At 44.1% G+C, this 19,175-nt stretch overlaps 1 protein-coding gene across 11 annotated transcripts in view; it reads right to left on the bottom strand.

Moving 5' to 3' along the window:
* faima (Fas apoptotic inhibitory molecule a) overlaps window positions 1-19,175 on the bottom strand; it is a 42,727-nt gene that overhangs the window by 17,736 nt on the left and 5,816 nt on the right. For 4 of the 11 annotated variants that reach the window (XM_059966347.1, XM_059966340.1, XM_059966343.1 and 1 more), the window contains 2 exons: window positions 17,611-17,738; window positions 12,639-12,780 (listed from right to left, as the gene is read on the bottom strand). In XM_059966347.1, the coding sequence (XP_059822330.1) occupies window positions 12,639-12,749 (111 nt within the window). In that variant the 5' untranslated portion in view covers window positions 12,750-12,780; window positions 17,611-17,738. The remainder of the gene's footprint in view (window positions 1-12,638; window positions 12,781-17,610; window positions 17,739-19,175) is intronic. The other 7 variants (XM_059966350.1, XM_059966345.1, XM_059966342.1 and 4 more) reach the window with 2 other exon arrangements.

Here is a 19,175-nt window from a genome sequence, read left to right as displayed (position 1 = left end):
GACCTTGCACTTTACGCACTGAGATGTCTCTGAATTCTCTGAATTGTTTCACAATATTATGTACTGTAGATGTTGAAAGACCCAAATTCTCTGCAATCTTGCGTTGGGAAATGTTCCTTTTGAACTGACTAACCATTCTCTCATGAATTTTGGCACAAAGGGGTGAGCCACGACCCATCCTTCCTTGCAAAGACTGATGGACGCTACTTTTATACCCAGTCATGATACCTCACCTGCTACCAATTAGACTGCTTAATGTGGAGTCTTCCAAACCGGTGTTACTTGAATATTCTGTGCACTTTTCAATCTTATTTTAACTCTGTCCCAACTTTTGTTGTGTGTGTTGCAGCCATCAAATTCTAAATTTGTGTATATTTACAAAATACAATTAAGTTGGGTCAGTAAAACTATTGAAAATCTTTTCTTTGTACTTTTGTCAGTTAAATAAGGGTTCACGTGAATTAACATATCACAGATTTTTGTTTTTATTGCATTTTGGAAAATATCCCAACTTTTCTGGAAATGGGGTTTGTATATTAAAGTAGTAAGGTTGTGTTCAAGGGTTCAATGTCCATTTAGGTGTAAAGAGGGTTTCTTCCTTTTGTTAACTAGCAGGAATGCTAATTTACTGATAACGAGAATGGTATTCCTTTGTAAACCAAATGGGGATTAATGTTCTTTCTTCTGAGTCTGTAAGCTTTTGTTGATGGGCTTTTGGGCAGATCGGCGCGAGGGGGTCGAGAGAGAGGACGCAATGCTGTAAGCTGGGCGAGGATCGGACCCCAAAGGGGGGTCCGAAGCCGGGAGGTACTCTGAGGAGGGGGGGATGAAGCTAGATGTGCTTGGTTGACCACTCGGAGGGTCCTGAGCTGCGAGTCGAGGAGTTCGGAGGGGATCGAATGGTGGCCAGAAGACTTCAGAAATTGAGCTCCAACGGTTGTGCATGAAGTAGTTTGGACTTTGATAAGTTTGGCGCCTTTTCTTTATTTTTTTTCTCTTCATATATACTGTATCGTTATTAATCACTTAGTTATAGTAACCTTTATAAATTGTACTCATTTAATTGCTTATGGTGTACTGTCTGTTTTTGGGCGAGGCGGGGACATCACACAGCATCCACACCAGCTGATTACCCAGTTTGGCGGGGCCGAAGGCTGCTCCCCCTAGACGAAATGAGCTGAGCGAGCCTGAGGCGACCCAGGGGGTTACATTGTGGGGTGCTCGTCCGGGATTGATTTCTGTGGAAGCTGTGTGATCACCCTATTTAAATTGTGTCTGCGGCGAAGAGCTGGTGTGCCTTTGTGGGTGTGCGATTGCTGGTTATTGTTGTGTGTGTGTGTTGGGTGGGGTGGTTGCTGTTGGTAGCCTGGAGGTCGTTGTTCGAGTTCCGACTAGTGCTGACGAAATGGTGGTGGGACCATGGGTTGTCCGTACTGTTTGGAGATTGAGGAGTGACAGGTTGGGATGTTTCAGCAGTGGTGGGCTCCGCCCTGTTGTTGGAATAATGTCCAGCCCTAAAGGGGCGGAGGCGTGGGCGGAGCGGACCTCTCAGTTGTTGGGTGAGTGGCAGTGCTTGGCTGAGGAAAAGTGACAGGGACGGGTTGAAAGTTTGAGTAGGCAGGCTGGTGACTTTGTTAGAACTGTCAGGCGCAATTACCTCGAAGTGACCGCTGCCAGTTCTGGGAAAGTGTGGGAAAATGCGTGTGGTTCGACTGGAAGTCAAATGCTGCAGCTGGGGGGCTTATCATATCCGTGGCAGGAGATTGGTGGGAAGTTTTTAGGGTATCCCTTTTTGCCTAGGGGGGCAGATAAATTGCTTGTGGTGCCAAGGGGATCTGTCAAGGGGATCAGTTGTTCCGTTGATTCGAGAGGTGTCGGGAAACTTAGAGGAGGCCCAGTGGGTGAACGGCTTGGGGTCTCTGGGGGAGCACATTCCCAGCAATGTACCAAGGAACTCCCGAAAGGAGCAGACCCTATTCCTGAAGGCTTAGAGGGACCACGCGCACAGGTGTTGTTACGGATGGATGGAAGTCAAGTTAAAGCCATCCTCGGCACCGGGGCGCCGGTGAAGTTACTGTACAGTTTGTTTCATAACCGTTATTGGAAGCATTTACCCTTGACAACATTGAGGACACTGGAGATTCGGGGTACCAGTGCCGGTGATTATCCAGACAACGGTTGTTGGTCAGTGAAAATGGAGTTCTTAGAGGCAAATGTGGAGGAGACTGAGGTTCATGAATCGTTAATGCTGATGTGTCCGGACCCTGTTGAGACGGGCAGCGATTCTGTTCTAGAGAGAACCAAAATCCTGCTGGTGCGCTTGGGAGCCTGCCCGGAGGAGGCGAGTGAGCGCTGTTTGGAGGCATTGTCGATGCACCCAGAGTTTCGAGCTGCTTGTGTGGACGTGTGTAGCAGCATTGGGCTGATACCGAATTCAAATAAGAGCCAGTGGTGGTACGGCCTGGGGGAAGTATCTGAGGGTGAGACCCTCTTCGTGGACGCTGCGAAATACCACAAGGGAGGGGAGTTGACTGCTGAAGATACCTCGGAGAGAGAGAGGTTGCGGCGACTGGCCCCTACAGCCGTGGAAGATGTAGGCAGCGTGTGTGTGGATTATATTGCGTTGAAGAGGCGCACTGTCAGGGACCAGAATATGGCCCTGAGGGCCAGAGAGGCGATGGCCTGTCTGAGTGGTGTGAAGTGGTTTAAGGTGCTGGATCTGAGGAGTGGATGTCGCCGTTATAAATTCCCTAGGAGTCTTCGGGTCCGAAAAAATGTCACAGGGCATATCTGGAGCCCTTGCAACCTTCCTGCGGGGCAAGTGGAAGACCATAGGGGATGTGGAAACGTTTGGAGTTTTGGTGTATGTGGATGATCTCTTGGTATTTGGATTTGCCTCAGGAGAATATGAAGTGAGGTCGTTGCAGGAGCAGCTGAGAACTACCGAATTAAAGTGTTTTCTGGACATGTGCCAGGGCTGGCGAAGGTCGCAGCTCGTGAGTGACTGTCTCTACGGAATCAAGTTTGAAATGAAGACGGAGAGACTGGAGAAAGCGATCTGGAACCAGTCGGAAGACTTACAAGTTGGAGAGAATGAAGAAAGTTGTCTGACTGAGGGTAATAGCAAACTGAGAACCCGGACAGGGGAGTTTGGGGAGGTGAAGAAATTACAGACAAATCTCAGAAGAGAGAAGCGGAAGCTTGAAGGGAACCTGAAGATGACCATCGACAGTTCAAATGAAGTGCAAAACCTGAAAGTTGATCTGGAAGAAGTCATGAGGAAGAAAAAGCTGGAGAGAAGTGCAGTGAATACTGAACAGGAGGCTGAAGAGACTGCGGGAGCAGTGCAGGCCACGTGTTTCCGTTTGGAGAAGATCAAACAGCAGCTACCGATCACAGAAATGAGGAAGAATACAGATTCGATGGATGACGTGCTGGATGTGTGGTACATGCTGCCTTTTGCTGACTTTCCCTCAATTGAGGAAGATCTTTGGCCCTTCTCCCATTGAGTCAGGTGTAGCGGGGATAGTTAGCTGTGTGCAGTGTGGGGCATGAGTGAGAGGTTGAGAGAGGAGTTGGTTGTGGGCCCAAGGTATCCCCAGTTGTGTCCGAGCCTGAAGGGTTTAGGTGAGGGGGTACGGAGGTCTCAGAAGAGTTAGGGAACTCCCAGACAGTTGGCCTAAGTAGCGCCTGAAAAACAGGGCATGAGGTTTACTGTGTGGGGAGGAGATGTCACTGTTTGTGCTTGGGTTACGGTGTGTTGGCAGGAAAGGTGGCGAGTTATTTAGTAGTCATGAGGACATGACTTTTATCTGGTGGAGGGAGAGTGTAAAGAGGGTTTCTTCTTTTTGTTAACTAGCAGGAATGCTAATTTACTGATAACGAGAATGGTATTCCTTTGTAAACCCTGGAAATGGGGTTTGTATATTAAAGTAGTAAGGTTGTGTTCAAGGGTTCAATGTCCATTTAGGAATCGGATGGCAGAGGGGAAGAAGCTGGTCCTGAGTCATTGGCAACCAGACAGAAAAGGATCTTTCTATTCCCACTTGCTGCCTCCTACTGATCAGCCAAAGCTCTATAACTATGCCAATAATTTTCCTGTAATGGTATGGGCTGTTAACTTGGTAGGCAGCCCATTGTGTGGCACCTTGACAAAGGCCCTCTGAAAGCCAAATATACAACATCTACGCATCCCTTTATCTATACTACATGTATTCTCCTCAAATAATTTCAACAGGTTCGTCAGGCAAGATTTTCCCTGAAGTAACTTTGTTCCATCTTGTCCTGTGTCACCCAGTACTCCATAACCTCATCCTTAACAACTGACTCCACACTTTCCCTAATCAGGCTAACGGGTCTATAATATCCTTTCTGCTGCCTTTCTCCCTTAAAGAGTAGAGTGACATTTGCAAATTCTGTCCTCTGTCACCATGCCAGAGTCCAATGACTTTTGAAAGATCATTAATAATACCTCCAGAATCTCTAACGCTACCTCTTTCAGAGCCCTAGGGTGCAGTTCATCTGGTCCAGTTGAGTTGTGTACCCTGATATCTTTCAGCTTTTTGAGCACCTTCTCTCTTGTAATAGTAACTGCACTCACTTCTCTTCTGTCACACTCTTCAACACCTGGCACACGCTAGTGTTTTCCACAGTGAAAACTGATACACAATACTCATTTAGCTCCTCTGCCATCTTCTTGGCTCCCATTATTATTTCAACAGCTTCATTTTCTAGTCATCCTGTATCATATAACCATATAACAATTACAGCACGGAAACAGGCCATCTCGGCCCTTCTAGTCCATGCCAACGCTTACACTCACCTAGTCCCAGTGGCCCACACTCAGCCCATAACCCTCCATTCCTTTCCTGTCCATATACCTATTCAATTTTACCTTAAATGACAATACCGAACCTGCCTCTACCACTTCTACTGGAAGCTCATTCCACACAAATACCACTCTCTGAGTAAAGAAATTCCCCCTCGTGCTACCCTTAAACTTTTGCCCCCAACTCTCAACTCATGTCCTCTTGTTTGAATCTCCCCTACTCTCAATGGAAAAAGCCTATCCATGTTAACCCGATCTATCCCCCTCATTATTTTAAATACCTCTATCAAGTCCCCCCTCAACCTTCTGCGCTCCAAAAAATAAAGACCTAACTTGTTCAGCCTTTCCCTGTAACTTAGGTGCTAAAACCCAGGTAACATTCTGGTAAGTCTTCTCTGTACTCTCTCTATTTTGTTGATAGCTTTCCTGTAATTCGGTGATCAGAACTGTACACAATACTCCAAATTCAGCCTTACCAATGCCTTGTACAATTTTAACATTACATCCCAACTCCTATACTCAATGAGCATACACGAGGAAATCTGCAGATGCTGGAAATTCAAACAACAACACATACAAAATGCTGGTAGAACACAGCAGGCTAGGCAGCCCGAAACGTCAACAGCGCTTCTCCCTATAGATGCTACCTAGCCTGCTGTGCTCTACCAGCATTTTGTGTGTGTTGTTGTTCCTATACTCAATGCTTTGATTTATAAAGGCCAACATACCAAAAGCTTTCTTCGCCATCCTATCCACATGAGATTCCACCTTCAGGGAAATATGCACCATTATTCCTAGATCACTCTGTTCTACTGCATTCTTCAATGCCCTACCATTTAACATGTATGTCCTATTTGGATTAGTCCTACCAAAATGTAGCACCTCACACTTAACAGCATTAAACTCCATCTGCCATCGTTCAGCCCACTCTTCTAACTGGCCTAAATCTCTCTGCAAGCTTTGAAAACCTACTTCATTACCCACAACGCCACCTACCTTAGTATCATCTGCATACTTACTAATCCAATTTGCCACCCCATCATCCAGATCATTTATGTATATGACAAACAACATTGGACCCAATACAGATCCCTGAGGCACACCACTAGTCACTGGCCTCCAACCTGATGAACAGTTATCCACCACTAATCTCTGGCATCTCCCATCCATCCACTGTTGAATCCATCTTACTACTTCAATATTAATACCTAACGATTGAACCTTCCTAATTAAACTTCCATGCGGAACCTTGTCAAAGTCCATATAGATAACATCCACTGCCCTACCCTCGTCAACTTTCCTTGTAACCTCTTCAAAAAATTCAATAAGATTTGTCAAACATGACCTTCCATGCACAAATCCATGCTGACTTTTCCTAATCAGACCCTGTCTATCCAGATAATTATATATACCATCTCTAAGAATACTTTCCATTGGTTTACCCACCACTAACGTCAAACTGACAGGCTTATAATTGCTAGGTTTACTCTTAGGACCCTTTTTAAACAATGGAACCACATGAGCAATACACCAATCCTCCGGCACCATTCCCGTTTCTAATGACATTTGAAATATTTCTGTCAGAGCCCTTGCTATTTCTACACCAACTTCCCTCAAGGTCCTAGGGAATATCCTGTCAGGACCCGGAGACTTATCCACTTTTATATTCCTTAAAAGTGCCAGTACTTCCTCCTCTTTAATTGTCATAGTTTCCATAACTTCCCTACTTGTTTCCCTTACCTTACACAATTCAACATCCTTCTCTTTAGTGAATACTGAAGAAAAGAAATTGTTCAAAATCTCCCCCATCTGTTTCGGTTCCACACATAGCTGTCCACTCTGATTCTCTAAGGGACCAATTTTATCCCTCACTATCCTTTTGCTATTAATATAACTGTAGAAACCCTTCGGATTTATTTTCACCTTACTCGCCAAAGCAACCTCGTATCTTCTTTTAGCTTTTCTAATTTCTTTCTTAAGATTCTTTTTACATTCTTTACATTCCTCGAGCACCTCGTTTACTCCATGCTGCCTATATTTATTATAGATCTGTCTCTTTTTCCTAACCAAGTTTCCAATATCTCTTGAAAACCATGGCTCTCTCAAGCTTATAACCTTTCCTTTCAACCTAACAGGAACATAAAGATTCTGTACCCTCAAAATTTCACCTTTAAATGACCTCCATTTCTCTATTACATCCTTCCCAAAAAACAAATTGTCTCAATCCACTCCTTTTAAGTCCTTCCACATCTCCTCAAAGTTAGCCTTTCTCCAATTGAAAAATCTACTCTCATCTTTTATTTTTATGTAATTAAAAAACTTTTCATATCCACCTTGATATTGTTTGCTAACTTTCCTTCATGTTTCATCTTTCCCTTCAAATGAAATACTGCTACGTCATATTTTACTTTTTCCCTATCAAATCTCAATCATATTTTGATGCCTGCCTCCTAAATGTTCTTTTACTTTATGTTCCCTAATCACCTCTGGTTCATTACTCCTCACCCAATTCAGTATAGCTGATCCCTCAGTAGGCTCAATGACAAAGTGGTCTAAAGAGCCATAAGAGCATAAGGTATAGGAACAGAAGCTGGCCATTTGGCCCATCGAGATTGCTCTGCCATTCAAGCCATCTCATAGGCATTCAACAAACTCACTCTCGAGATCCATTTCCAACCTAATTTTCCCCAATCGACAGGATCCACGGAGTGGGCTTCGCCATAAGGAGTACCCCGATGAAACAGCTCCCCGACCTGCCTGTTGGCATCAGTGAAAGATTGATGAAGCTATGTCTGCCCCTCAGCCAAAATTGACATGCAACTATTATTACTGCCTATGCCCCCACCCTGGCCAGCCCTACTGAAACCATAGAACAGTTTTACGCTGACCTTAACTCCATCCTGCTTTCAGTGCCGGCCAATGATATGCTGATCTTGCTGGGAGATTTTAATGCCAGACCAGTCAGTACTCGACCAGATTCCCCAGAGCCCAGTCTATGAGCACCTCAACAACCCCCCCTCCCTGACCAAGGTCAGTACAGCCATCAAACAGATGAGCTGTGGCAAAGCACCAGGCAAGGATGGCATTCCCGCAGAACTGTTCAAAGCCCTTAACCAGGAGTCACTCGAAGCACTCCACAGCGTCCTGGTCAGTATCTGGGAAGAGGAAGTAATGCCACCCGACCTTCGGGATGCTGCAATAGTTGCCCTATACAAAAACAAAGGCCCGCGCACAGACTGTGGGAACTACCAGGCCATCTCCCTACTTTCCATCGCCGGCAAAATCCTGGCTCGCATCATCCTCAATAGACTTATTTCAACAGTATCCAAAGGAAACCTCCCAGAATCGCAATGCGGCTTTCAGCCTAAATGCAGTACTGTGGATATGATCTTCACTGTTAGACAAATGCAGGAGAAATGCCTGGAGCAGAACATGAACTTGTACTTTGTCTTCATTGATCTGACTAAAGCGTTTGATACTGTCAACAGAGAAGCCTTGTGGATCATCCTCGGGAAACTTGGCTGCCCTCCAAAGTTCATCAACCTCATACCCCTCTTTCATGACAACATGACTGGAGAGATTCTCTCAGCTGATGAACCTAGCAAGAAATTTGACATCCTTCAACAGCATTAAACAGGGCTCTGTGCTTGCATCGGTACTTTTCAACCTTTTCTTCACTCAAGTACTAATGCATGCCGTCAAAGACCTAAACCTGGGCATTTATATCAAATACCACCTGGACGGGTCACTCTTTGATCTACGTCGCCTTGCAGCACACACAAAGACCCTCCGAAAGCTGTTCATAGAAGCACTCTTTGCAGATGACTGCGCACTCATGGCGCACCAAGAGGACCACCTACAAACAATGGTCAGCAGATTCTCCGCTGCATCTAAATTGTTCGGCTTGACAATCAGCCTCGGTAAAACAGAGGTCCTCCTGCAGCCTGCACCTAACAGCGCCCTGCCACAGCCATGCATCACCATCGATGACACACAACTACGGAACGTTGACAACTTCAAATACCTGGGGAGTACCATCTCCAGCGACAGTGCCCTTGATAAAGAAATCACGTCAAGGATCCAGAAAGCAAGCCAGGCACTCGGAAGGCTCCGGGTCAAGGTTCTGCAGCACAAAGACATTCACCTCTCCACTAAACTGAAGGTTCACAATGCTGTTGTGGTCTCATCACTTCTATATGGCTGCAAAACCTGCACACTGTATCGCAGACATGTGAAACAGCTTGAACAATTCCACAATCGCGCTCTGTGATCAATCATCCAAATCTGCTGGTAAGACCATATCTCCAACCTGACAGTCCTGGACCGAGCCAATTCCACAAGCATTGAAGCTAAGGTTTTGAAGGCTCAGCTCAGATGGACCGGCCACGTGATCTGCATGGATGAGTCCAGAATGCCGCGTCAGTTGTTCGACGGAGAACTGGAGCAGGGCAACTGTTCCCAAGGTCGCCCAAGGACAACCTCAAGTCAAACCTTAAGTGGGCTAAACTCCAGCCCCGCAATCTTGAACACACTGCTGCTGATCGGTCCAAGTGGCGCAATCTATGCTCCAAGGCAGCAAACAACTTCCAAGCCAACTGGCGCATGCAGCGCCTCAAGGCGAGTCAAGAAAGACACAGGAAGGCATCCACTCCTGCCCCAACAGGCGGTGCTCCTTGCCCCATTTGCGACCATATCTGCGTTTCGGACTTCGACCTCAGAAGTCATATGCATGCCCACAGACGTTGACTGCACAACACATTCATCTTCCTCGGATTTCGAGAGATTACTACTATATAACTGCCATCAAGATCCTTTAATCCTTGCAGTTTCTTAACTCAACCCACAAGCATTCAACATCTTCTGATCCTATGACACATCTTTCTACCGATTTTTTGACATTCTTTACCAGCAGAGCCATGCCATTCTCTCTGCCTGTCTTCCTATCCCTCCGATACAACATCATACCCAACAATCTGAAATAATGCAACAAGATCACTACCTTATTTCTTATACTCTGTGGATTGGGATATAACACATTGAGTATTGTATTGTCTCTTGCAGAGACAGCAAGGCGGGACCGGGTTGATGGACAGCTCGTGCCCTGAAAGGGGAGATAAAAAGCAGGTCTGCTAAGACACAAGACACGTCATGGGACACTGAAGCACCCACGTGAAGGTGGGGGTTTGGAGGATCGATTCGGGGAATCGATCAGTGGCTCACAGGGTGTGAAGGTGCGACTGGTGGGGACTTGTTTCTGGGTCCACCCTTGCCTGGGTGACAGGTCCATCACTGAAGAACGGTCGTATGGGGTAAAAGTCGGTGACCATAACAGGACAGGAAGACAACGGAAGGTTTGACGGCAACTGGATCACCTCTCGCTCTCTCTCTCTCTCTCCCCCCAACGGTACACCAGCAACTACCTCGATCTAAGCTGAACTGAACTCTTCATCGTAAGGCTATCCATTTACCCTTAGACTTTGAAAGAGCTTGGTTTTGATTCCTATTTCATATACTTGCATTTTATGGTACTGTATTAGTTTACTAATAAACACTATTAGTTACAGTAATAGCATACACCAATGTGTATTCCATTTCTGCTGGTTCAGTAACCCGGTCACGGGGTATGTGACAAGTTAATAACTCATCTCCCTCTACCTTAGGCCACAAACTTATCAATCACCCCCCCACCTCGATGAGATATTAACTTCAAACTTTCTGCATAATCATAGTTGAATTTCATGTGCATGTAAAGAGAGCTGTTTAACTCACTTCCTTCTACCTTAGGCCACAAACTTATCAATCACCTGGAGGTCCAAGATCCGTATGCTCCATAACTTAAGTGTGCAAATGTAGGAGGGGACTATGTTGAAAAATAAATGTGCTAGGTTTTGTAACATTGACTCCTTCTACCTTAGGCCACAACTTATCAATCGCCCCTCGTATGTCCTATCATCTGCCTGCCCTTCCTAACAGTCTGACTGCACACCATCTTTGCTCTTATACCATCCATCCCATCCTGAGTTCCCACCCCCTGCCAAATTAGATTAAACCCTCCCCAACAGCTCTAACAAATCTGCCCGTGAAGTTATCAGTTCCCCTCAGGCTCACGTGTAACCAGTCACTTTTAGACAGGTCACACCTCTCTCAGAAGAGATCTCAATGAACCAAGTATCTGAAGCCCTGCCCACGACACCAGATTCTCAGTCACTCATTAGTGTGCCGAATCATTCTGCTTCTACCCTCAATGGTGCATGCCACAGGCAGCAATTCAGAAATCACTACCCGGGAGGTCCTACTTCTCAGCTTTCTACCTAGCTCTTTAAATTCCCTTCTCAGGACCTCTTTGCTTTTCTTTCATATGTCATTGGCACCAATATGTACCAAGACATCTGGTTGCTCTCCCTCCCTCTCCAAAATGCTGTGGACTTGATCCGAGATGTTCTTGACCCTGGCACCTGGGAGGCAACAAATTATTCAGGTGACCTGTTCACATCCACAGAATCTCCTGTCAGTTCCCCAAACTATTGAGTCCCCCATCCCTACCGCTGCTCTCTTCTCCCTCATTCCCTTCTGCACCACTGGCCTATGTTGAGTGCCAGTAACACAGTCTCCGTGGCATTCCCCTGGCAGATCATCCCCCACAACAGTATCCAAAACTGAATACTTATTGTTGAGGGGAATGGCCACAGGGGTGCTCTGCGCTAACTGCTTATTCACATTTCCATTTCTTCTGACAGTCACCTAGCTACAGGCCTCCTGCAACTTTGGGGTGACTACTTCCATGTAACTCTGATTGATTATCTCCTCACTCTCCCATACGAGACAAAGGTCATCCAGCTGCTGCTCCAGATCCCCAACAAGGTCTTAAAGGAGCTGCAGCCGGATGTACTTCACACAGACTTGGTTCCCTGGGAGACTCTGGATCTCTCAGGACTCCAACATCCAGCATGAAGAACACACAACAGCCATTTACTATAGGTACAGCAAAAGAAAAAAAGCGATCCTTTACAAAAGCTTACCCAGAGCAAATGCCTCTTTTGAGCCAAAGCCTGACACTCCTACTCTCACCACTGGCCTAGTCCCAATCACAGTTGCCCTGCTGGTCCCTTATGAACTTTTAATCAAGTGTCACCAACCTGCAAGAAATCTCATCACTGTGGCCTGCTCCTGCCACTGATTTGGCCACCAGAAAGAGCCTGAGCTCCTGTGAAACTCATTACATCCCTTGATCTTCTTTGAAGAAAGTTCCATAGGATATTTCAAATCATCAATCCAATAGAGCAGAAATGGCCCCAGATTAAAAATATCATCTAATCCTCTAACTGTATGGCCTCTCTGCAGTATTTTGATAGAATACAGGCCAACATTTTTTAAATACTTGTTTGCAAACTGGGATTTGAATGCACACACTTCTGATTCAGAGGCAAAAGTGCTCATACTAGACCCAAGATTACTTGGGAAACTCTGCAGCAATGAAAGTTCTTGTTTCCAACTATCAACACAGATGTCGGCATTTTGAACTCAAGTTGTCCAATAGAATTTTCCTTATTTCCGGTTTGCCTACTGGTAAAATCAATTCATGGTCCAATAATGCAGGGGTTCTCAACCTGGGGCCCACAGACCCCTCGCTTAATGGTATTGGCCCATGCGATGTGAGGTTGGGAAGCCCTGCAATAAGGGATCCAGGACTTCAGTGTGTTACTGTTACATCATTAAGTTCACTCATTCATTAAAATACCAGGGAAGCAGGCACATATAAAAATTAACATGGAAAAAAGTGTGACAGACATGATAATTTTTAAAATCATACCTTTCCATCAACATACACCACTCGCTTTCCTGAGGTGGTACCATGCTCAAATTCTATTTTATGAACACCATCGCTGAGAGCTACTTCCCACAATGCCACCAGGTCAGCCATTATTTCTCAACGTGGCTGTATGTATCAAGATCTAAATGAAACAAAATAATTACTTTTTAATACACAAAAGGCATTAATTAGTTATGACCAAGTTTTGTGGATAGTTTTAATTGCACATGTAGTTTGGTGACTGCAGTCCTGTAAACAGTGGGTTCTGCAAAGCTCAGAAGTTGGCCTTTTGGTTTCCATTGTATTTGTAAATAATTTGAAGTTTACAGCAGTTTGCCAATGTCAGAACAGACACTTGTGTGCTAACAAATCCTTTATCTTTGCTATATACATAAACCCTCACCCTATAAAACCTTACATAATGTATTATGTACATGGCATCTCCAAGTCTTTTGGAAATTCAGATACTACCTCCTGTCAGTGGCAGAAGAGCCTAAACTTCCCAGTATGAGGTTCAACATGATTTTCAACATACACTCTAAGATACATAGCTATTCTGATCTTAAACAAGCTTTTATAATTTTACCCAATTTAGATGACAAAGAACTCACATCAACATTGACTGCCTCCGAAGCTTATCCCTAATCTGCATTTGCTTGACATGGTTTGAAGGCTTGTGTGTCTCAATGACCTGCAGGGCTATGTTGACTGGAGTCAGGGCTTCAGGCTTTGGGTCTTGGTAGGGTCACCCATGCCAAAAAAGTCAAAAAGTAGAGGCCAGACTAAGAGTGGTCCACTGGTCCTCCAGGATCAGGGTTTCAGCTCAGGGCTAACAACTCTGACTGGTGAAACAAAATTGTTATAGAAACAGTAATGCAGAATATTTCTAAAATGAATGCAATGACATTCCTGAGTATCTACTCAGGACTTGTATGGCTGACAGTAGTGAAAACAAAGGAAGCTACTGACATGATGGAGGCCCTGAAAATTGCCAGAGATGGAACACCTTCACTGCTGCCCTTAACACCAGTGGTGTAATGGGTAGTAATAAGCAAGCATTTGCTAAATGATGACATGCAAGCTATGATTCTAACCTTGACTAATTACAATGCAGACCAGTGTCAAGGCTGGGTCAACAACCCTTTTCTCATTTTTTCTTGCTCTAACAATGCACATTGCTTCAAATAAATAGCCTGCACTCCAGACAAAAGCCACCCTTATTTCACTCACTGAATTGGTATTTGTAGATGATGCTTGTGTATGCAAATTGCAAGTCATTGACGAGTCTTGAAGTGGATGATGTAATAGGCCATAAACATCAGCAAAAAAATCCCTTTCCATAACTCTGACTTTTAGCAATAAAAATCTATGGCAAGACACTGAAAAATATGAATCACTCCTCTGGCTGTCTCTTGGAGAAGGCAGACAAGGCTGGTGAAACTCAGTAGTTTCAACTGTACCAGCACATACCCCTGGAGCCTACCAGGCAGGAATGATCCACCTTGGAGACAGTGACAACTTATTGCAGAGATAAAAAAAACACAGTACTGATGAAACATTTATAAGTCTTTGCACATTCCTCAAACTTCACTGGCAAGATAAGCGATGTCTGCACCCTTTACCAAACTAACACACTGAATATCAAATCTATTGGACTCAGCCGGCTCCAATGGATGGGCCAAAATGGCAATACCATGCCACATCACACAAATAAAAACAAGAGGAAATACTGTCAGGGTAGAGTCTAAGCCTCCTTAAAAAGATTGCACACTTACTGATTTGTGGGGATATTTGGATTGTAACTAATCAAAATACTAGGATGGCACTGAACACCTACAATTTCTTTGTCATCATATATTATAGCCTAGCAGAACTGCTGAAAGACTCATAACACTTGCCTTACTGCTCAATAAATAGCCCCCATTAAGCACCCACTGCCCTACCCACATCAAAGTATGTACGTTCTGCATGGACCTCATCAGCCACCTCAAAACCCACAGAACTAGAATGGAAGCAAATTATCTTTAAAATCAAGGGATCACACAAGAGGCTGTTGCTTCTACATTTCTCTGTATATTATACAAAAACGTTTGAGCTCTTACCTTTTTGCAGAAACCATTGTGTTGCTAATTCCTATATGCCCTTTCAAGATCACAATACCTACATCCAAATGTTGTCATACAGCCCAAACAGAATCATATTTAATATCACCAGCACACTAATGTTGTCAAATGTGTTAATTTTATGGCAGCAGTACAATGAAATACTTGATAAATATAGAAAAAACAACTGAGTTACATTATGTATGTGTCTATTAATTAGTTAAAATAAGTAATGCAAAAAAAAAGTTATCAGGCAGTGTTCATGGGTTCAACATCCATTTAGAAATAAGATGGCAGAGGGGAAGAAGCTGTTCCTGAATCGTTGAATGTGTGCCTTCAGGCTTCTGTATCTCCATACCAACGGTAACAGTGTGAAGCAGACATGTCCTGAGTGATGGGGATCCTTAATAACGAACACCACCTTCCTAAAGCACTGCTCCTTGAAGATGTCTTGGATACTATAGAGCCTAGTACCCATGATGAAGCTAACAAATTTACAAGTTTCTGCAACTTATTTTGATCTTGAGCAGAAGTCTCCTCCATACCAGATGGTGATGCAGCCAGTCAGAATGCTCTCTGTGGTACATTTGTAGAAGATTGAGTGCTTTAGTTAACAAGTTACATCTCCTCAAATTCCTAATAAATGACCTGGATGAAGAAGTGGAGGGATGGGTTAGTAAATTTGCTGATGACACAAAGGTTGGAGGTGTTGTGGATAGTGTGGAGCGCTGTCAGAGGTTACAGCGGGACATTGATAGGATGCAAAAATAGGCTGAGAAGTGGCAGTGGAGTTCAACCCAGATAAGGTGAGGTGGTTTATTTTGGTAGGTCAAATATGATGACAGAATATAGAATTAATCGTAAGACCCTTGGCAGTGTGGAAGATCAGAGGGATCTTGGGATCTGAGTCCAGAGGACACTCAAGGCTGCCGTGCAGGTTGTCTCTGTGGTTAAGAAGGCATATGGTGTATTGGCCTTCATCAATCGTGGGATTGAGTTTAGGAGCCGAGGAAATGTTGCAGCTAGATAGGAACCAGGTCAGACCCCACTTGGATTACTGTGCTCAGTTCTGCTCGCCTTATTACAGGAAGGATGTGGAAACTACAGAAAGGGTGCAGAGGAGATTTATAAGGATGTTGCCTGGGTTGGGGGGCGTGCCTTATGAGAATAGGTTGAGTTAACTCAGCCTTTTCTCCTTGGAGGGACAGAGGATGAGAGGTGACCTGATAGAGGTGTACAAGATAATGATAGGTATTGATCATGTGGATAGTCAGAGGCTTTTTCCCCAGGGCTGCAATGGCTAACACAAGAGATGCTTGGAAGTAAGTGTAGAGGAGATGTCAGGGATAAGTGTTTTGTTGTTTTTTTTTTAAAAACGCAGAGAGCAGTGAGTGCGTGGAATGGGCTGCTGGGGACGGCAGAAATGATAGGGTCTTTTGAGAGACTCCTGGATATGTACATGGAGCTTAGAAAAATAGAGGGCTCCGGGTAACCCTAGGTAATTTGTTCCAACATGTTCCAAACAGCTTTGTAGGCCAAATGGCCTGTATTGTGCTGTAGGTTTTCTGTATTTCTAATGAAATATAGCCACTATCTTGCTTTCTTTATAACTGCATCAAATGTTGCATCCAGATTAAGGTCCACAAAGATACTGACCCCACTCCCCCAAACTTGAAATTACTTATTCTCTCCACTTTACATCCCTCTACAGGGATTGGATTGTGGTCCCTTGTTTTACCTTTCTTGAAGTCCATAAATCAGTTCTTTGGTCTTACTGATGTTGACTGCAAGGATATTACTTTGACACCATTCCACTAACTAGTATATCTCGCTCCTCTATGCTCTTTTGTCACCATCTGAAATTCTGGCAACAAAGACTGTACCTGATAAATCAGTTCCTGTCATACAGTACTGTATGACATACAGTAATGACCAAAAAGAGGAAATTTTATACCCAACATGAATGGAGTTGAATTTATCATTTGGAAGTCACAAGTTGCTGATTAATACAAGGCTAGTTTATTCAAAATTAGCTTGATTTGTTGCAGTATTGAGTTTTTTTTAAAGTTGGCAATTGTACACATCTCAAGACCTTATGAAAAGGTTTCTCTTGGCAACTAATAATTTCTTGCCTTAATTTTCTGACAGGTTCCTGGTAATAATCTCTGTAAACAGAGTGAACTCCAAGCATATCAAAACAAGCGTTTTAACCATCTATTGCAAATTAAATGTATGAATATGTGAAGAACTAGATATTGAGAAAAGTTTCCTGTGTTCATAGAATCTGAGATATATGACACATTGCCTTCTGAAAATTTGTCTGATTTCAGTTTTGAATTGTGTGATCCAGATTTTAATAATTCTCATGTAGAAATAACATATTCCCCCTCTAGTTTCAACATTTTTAAAGCTATGACTTTGCATTAATTTGATAGGTTTCCTGCACTTGCTCCATTGAAAATTCAGTTTGGTTTGGAATACTTTAAGCTTTTCCTTAATCTAGTCTGTTCTAATGTGAACCCCTGTAGAAACTCACTTTATATTTCTCCCAGTCAGGAATAAATGCTTTTCTCAAAGCACTTTAGTACTTGAAGTCTTTTCTTTTTTAATAGTCGACCTTCACTAATCCGACTAACTGTAATCCGGTTCCTTCGATAATCCGGCACTGATTTCAAACTTTCTGTGCAACTGTAATTTCAAATTTCCTGGGCCACCATACCAATCTGCTGCGCATTGTTTTGGTTGTACTAATTCTGTGCACATGCTGGCGTGCTCTTGTTAGCACACAGGCGATTCCTGCTTGTTTTCCTGCATTTATTAATATTATTTGCGTGAGGCGCGGCCGCCTGGCAGCAGCCCATCTCACCCACCGGCAGCGGGGGAGCTGGCGTGCATAGGATCGATCCGCCTGCTGGTGGTCGCACATTGCCCTCTGGCGCCTCCTGGCCAGCGCTCCGTTCTCTTCTGCCTACGATCTCAGATCAGACGTGGCGACCTGCTGAATTTAAGTATATTACTAAGCAGAAGAAAAGAAACTAACGAGGATTCTCTCAGAAACTGCAAGTTAAGAGGGAAGAGCCCAGCGCTGAATTCCCGGCCGCCTGGCGGTTGCATGAGATGTGCCGTATAGGAGACCTCCTTTCTCCGACTTCTGCTCCTGCTCACCCAGATGTGCTGACACCAACATCAACAGTTTTTGAAGAAATTGATGTGCCAGTTTCAGCACCAGTTCCTGACACTTCACCCATTTTTCAAAATGAAGATGTTGATGATCCTGACAACCCCACACTTGCAAACATGTAATTTTTCCTGAAGGTATATTAAACATCTCACTTTAGAAGTGGAAGTGCTCAACTGTTCAGCATAAGTTAATTCCTGTACATTTACCTACATCCTTTATTTTACCTGTGCCTGTACAGTATATTACTTTATTAAAATTTCACTTGTTACTCATTTAATAATTCTGTTTCATTATTATCTAACGTACTGATTTACATGATATTTTAAAGGTATGATGAGGTGGTTAGCTATTGCTTAATGTGATCCTTCTGTTATTCGGCATTTTCACTGCTCCGGCACTCAGCAGGTCCCGTGGTGCTGGATTAGTGAAGGTCACCTGTACCTAATTTTCTAATGCTTAGATTCCAGAATTTTCTTCAGCTAGTCAAAAACTGAGAAATAAGTTTATTTCTGAACTTACTTTAAATCTCTATCCATTTCCAAATACAGTCAAATAGTGAATTACAAAATTTTGAACACATCTCAAATTCAAAAATGTCACAGTTTCTAAGAGATAAATGACTAAATGTTACAACTCATTTCATGTCATGTGGTAGCTGTGACTTCTACTAATTAGTGCCCTCCTGGCACTTATCCTTGCAAGTAGAACAAGTGCTACACCTGCCCCTAACACCTCCTTCCTCAATACCATGCAGGACCCTAAACAGTCCTTCCATGTCAGTCAACACTTCATCTGTGAGTATGTTGAGGTCATATACTGTGACCAATGCTCCCACTGTGGAATCCTGTATATTGGAGACACCTGACATAGATTGAGAGACTGCTTCACTGAGCACCTACACTGCCAGAAAAAGCAGGATCTCCAAGTGGCCACCCATTTTAATTCCACTTCCCATTTCACAATGTCTATCCATGGCTTCCTCTCGTGATGAGGCCACACTCAGGATGGAGGAACAGCAACTTATATGGTCCAACCTGATGGCATGAACTTCAATTTCTTGAACTTCTGGTAGTGCCCCCCCATCTTTCGCATTTCCCTCTCTCACCTTATCTCTTTGCCTGCCCATCACCCCTCTCTGGTGCTTCTCCCCCCCCCCTACCCCATTTACTTTCTTCCATGGCCTTCTGTCTTTTTCAGTAATCAACTTCCCAGCTCTTTACTTCACCCCTCCCACTTCAGGTCCTCCCCTCCCCC

The sequence above is a fragment of the Hypanus sabinus genome, chromosome 4 (genome assembly GCF_030144855.1).
Source record: "Hypanus sabinus isolate sHypSab1 chromosome 4, sHypSab1.hap1, whole genome shotgun sequence".
Taxonomy (NCBI): Eukaryota; Metazoa; Chordata; class Chondrichthyes; order Myliobatiformes; family Dasyatidae; genus Hypanus; species Hypanus sabinus.
This window is presented reverse-complemented; position numbering and strand designations above follow the sequence as displayed.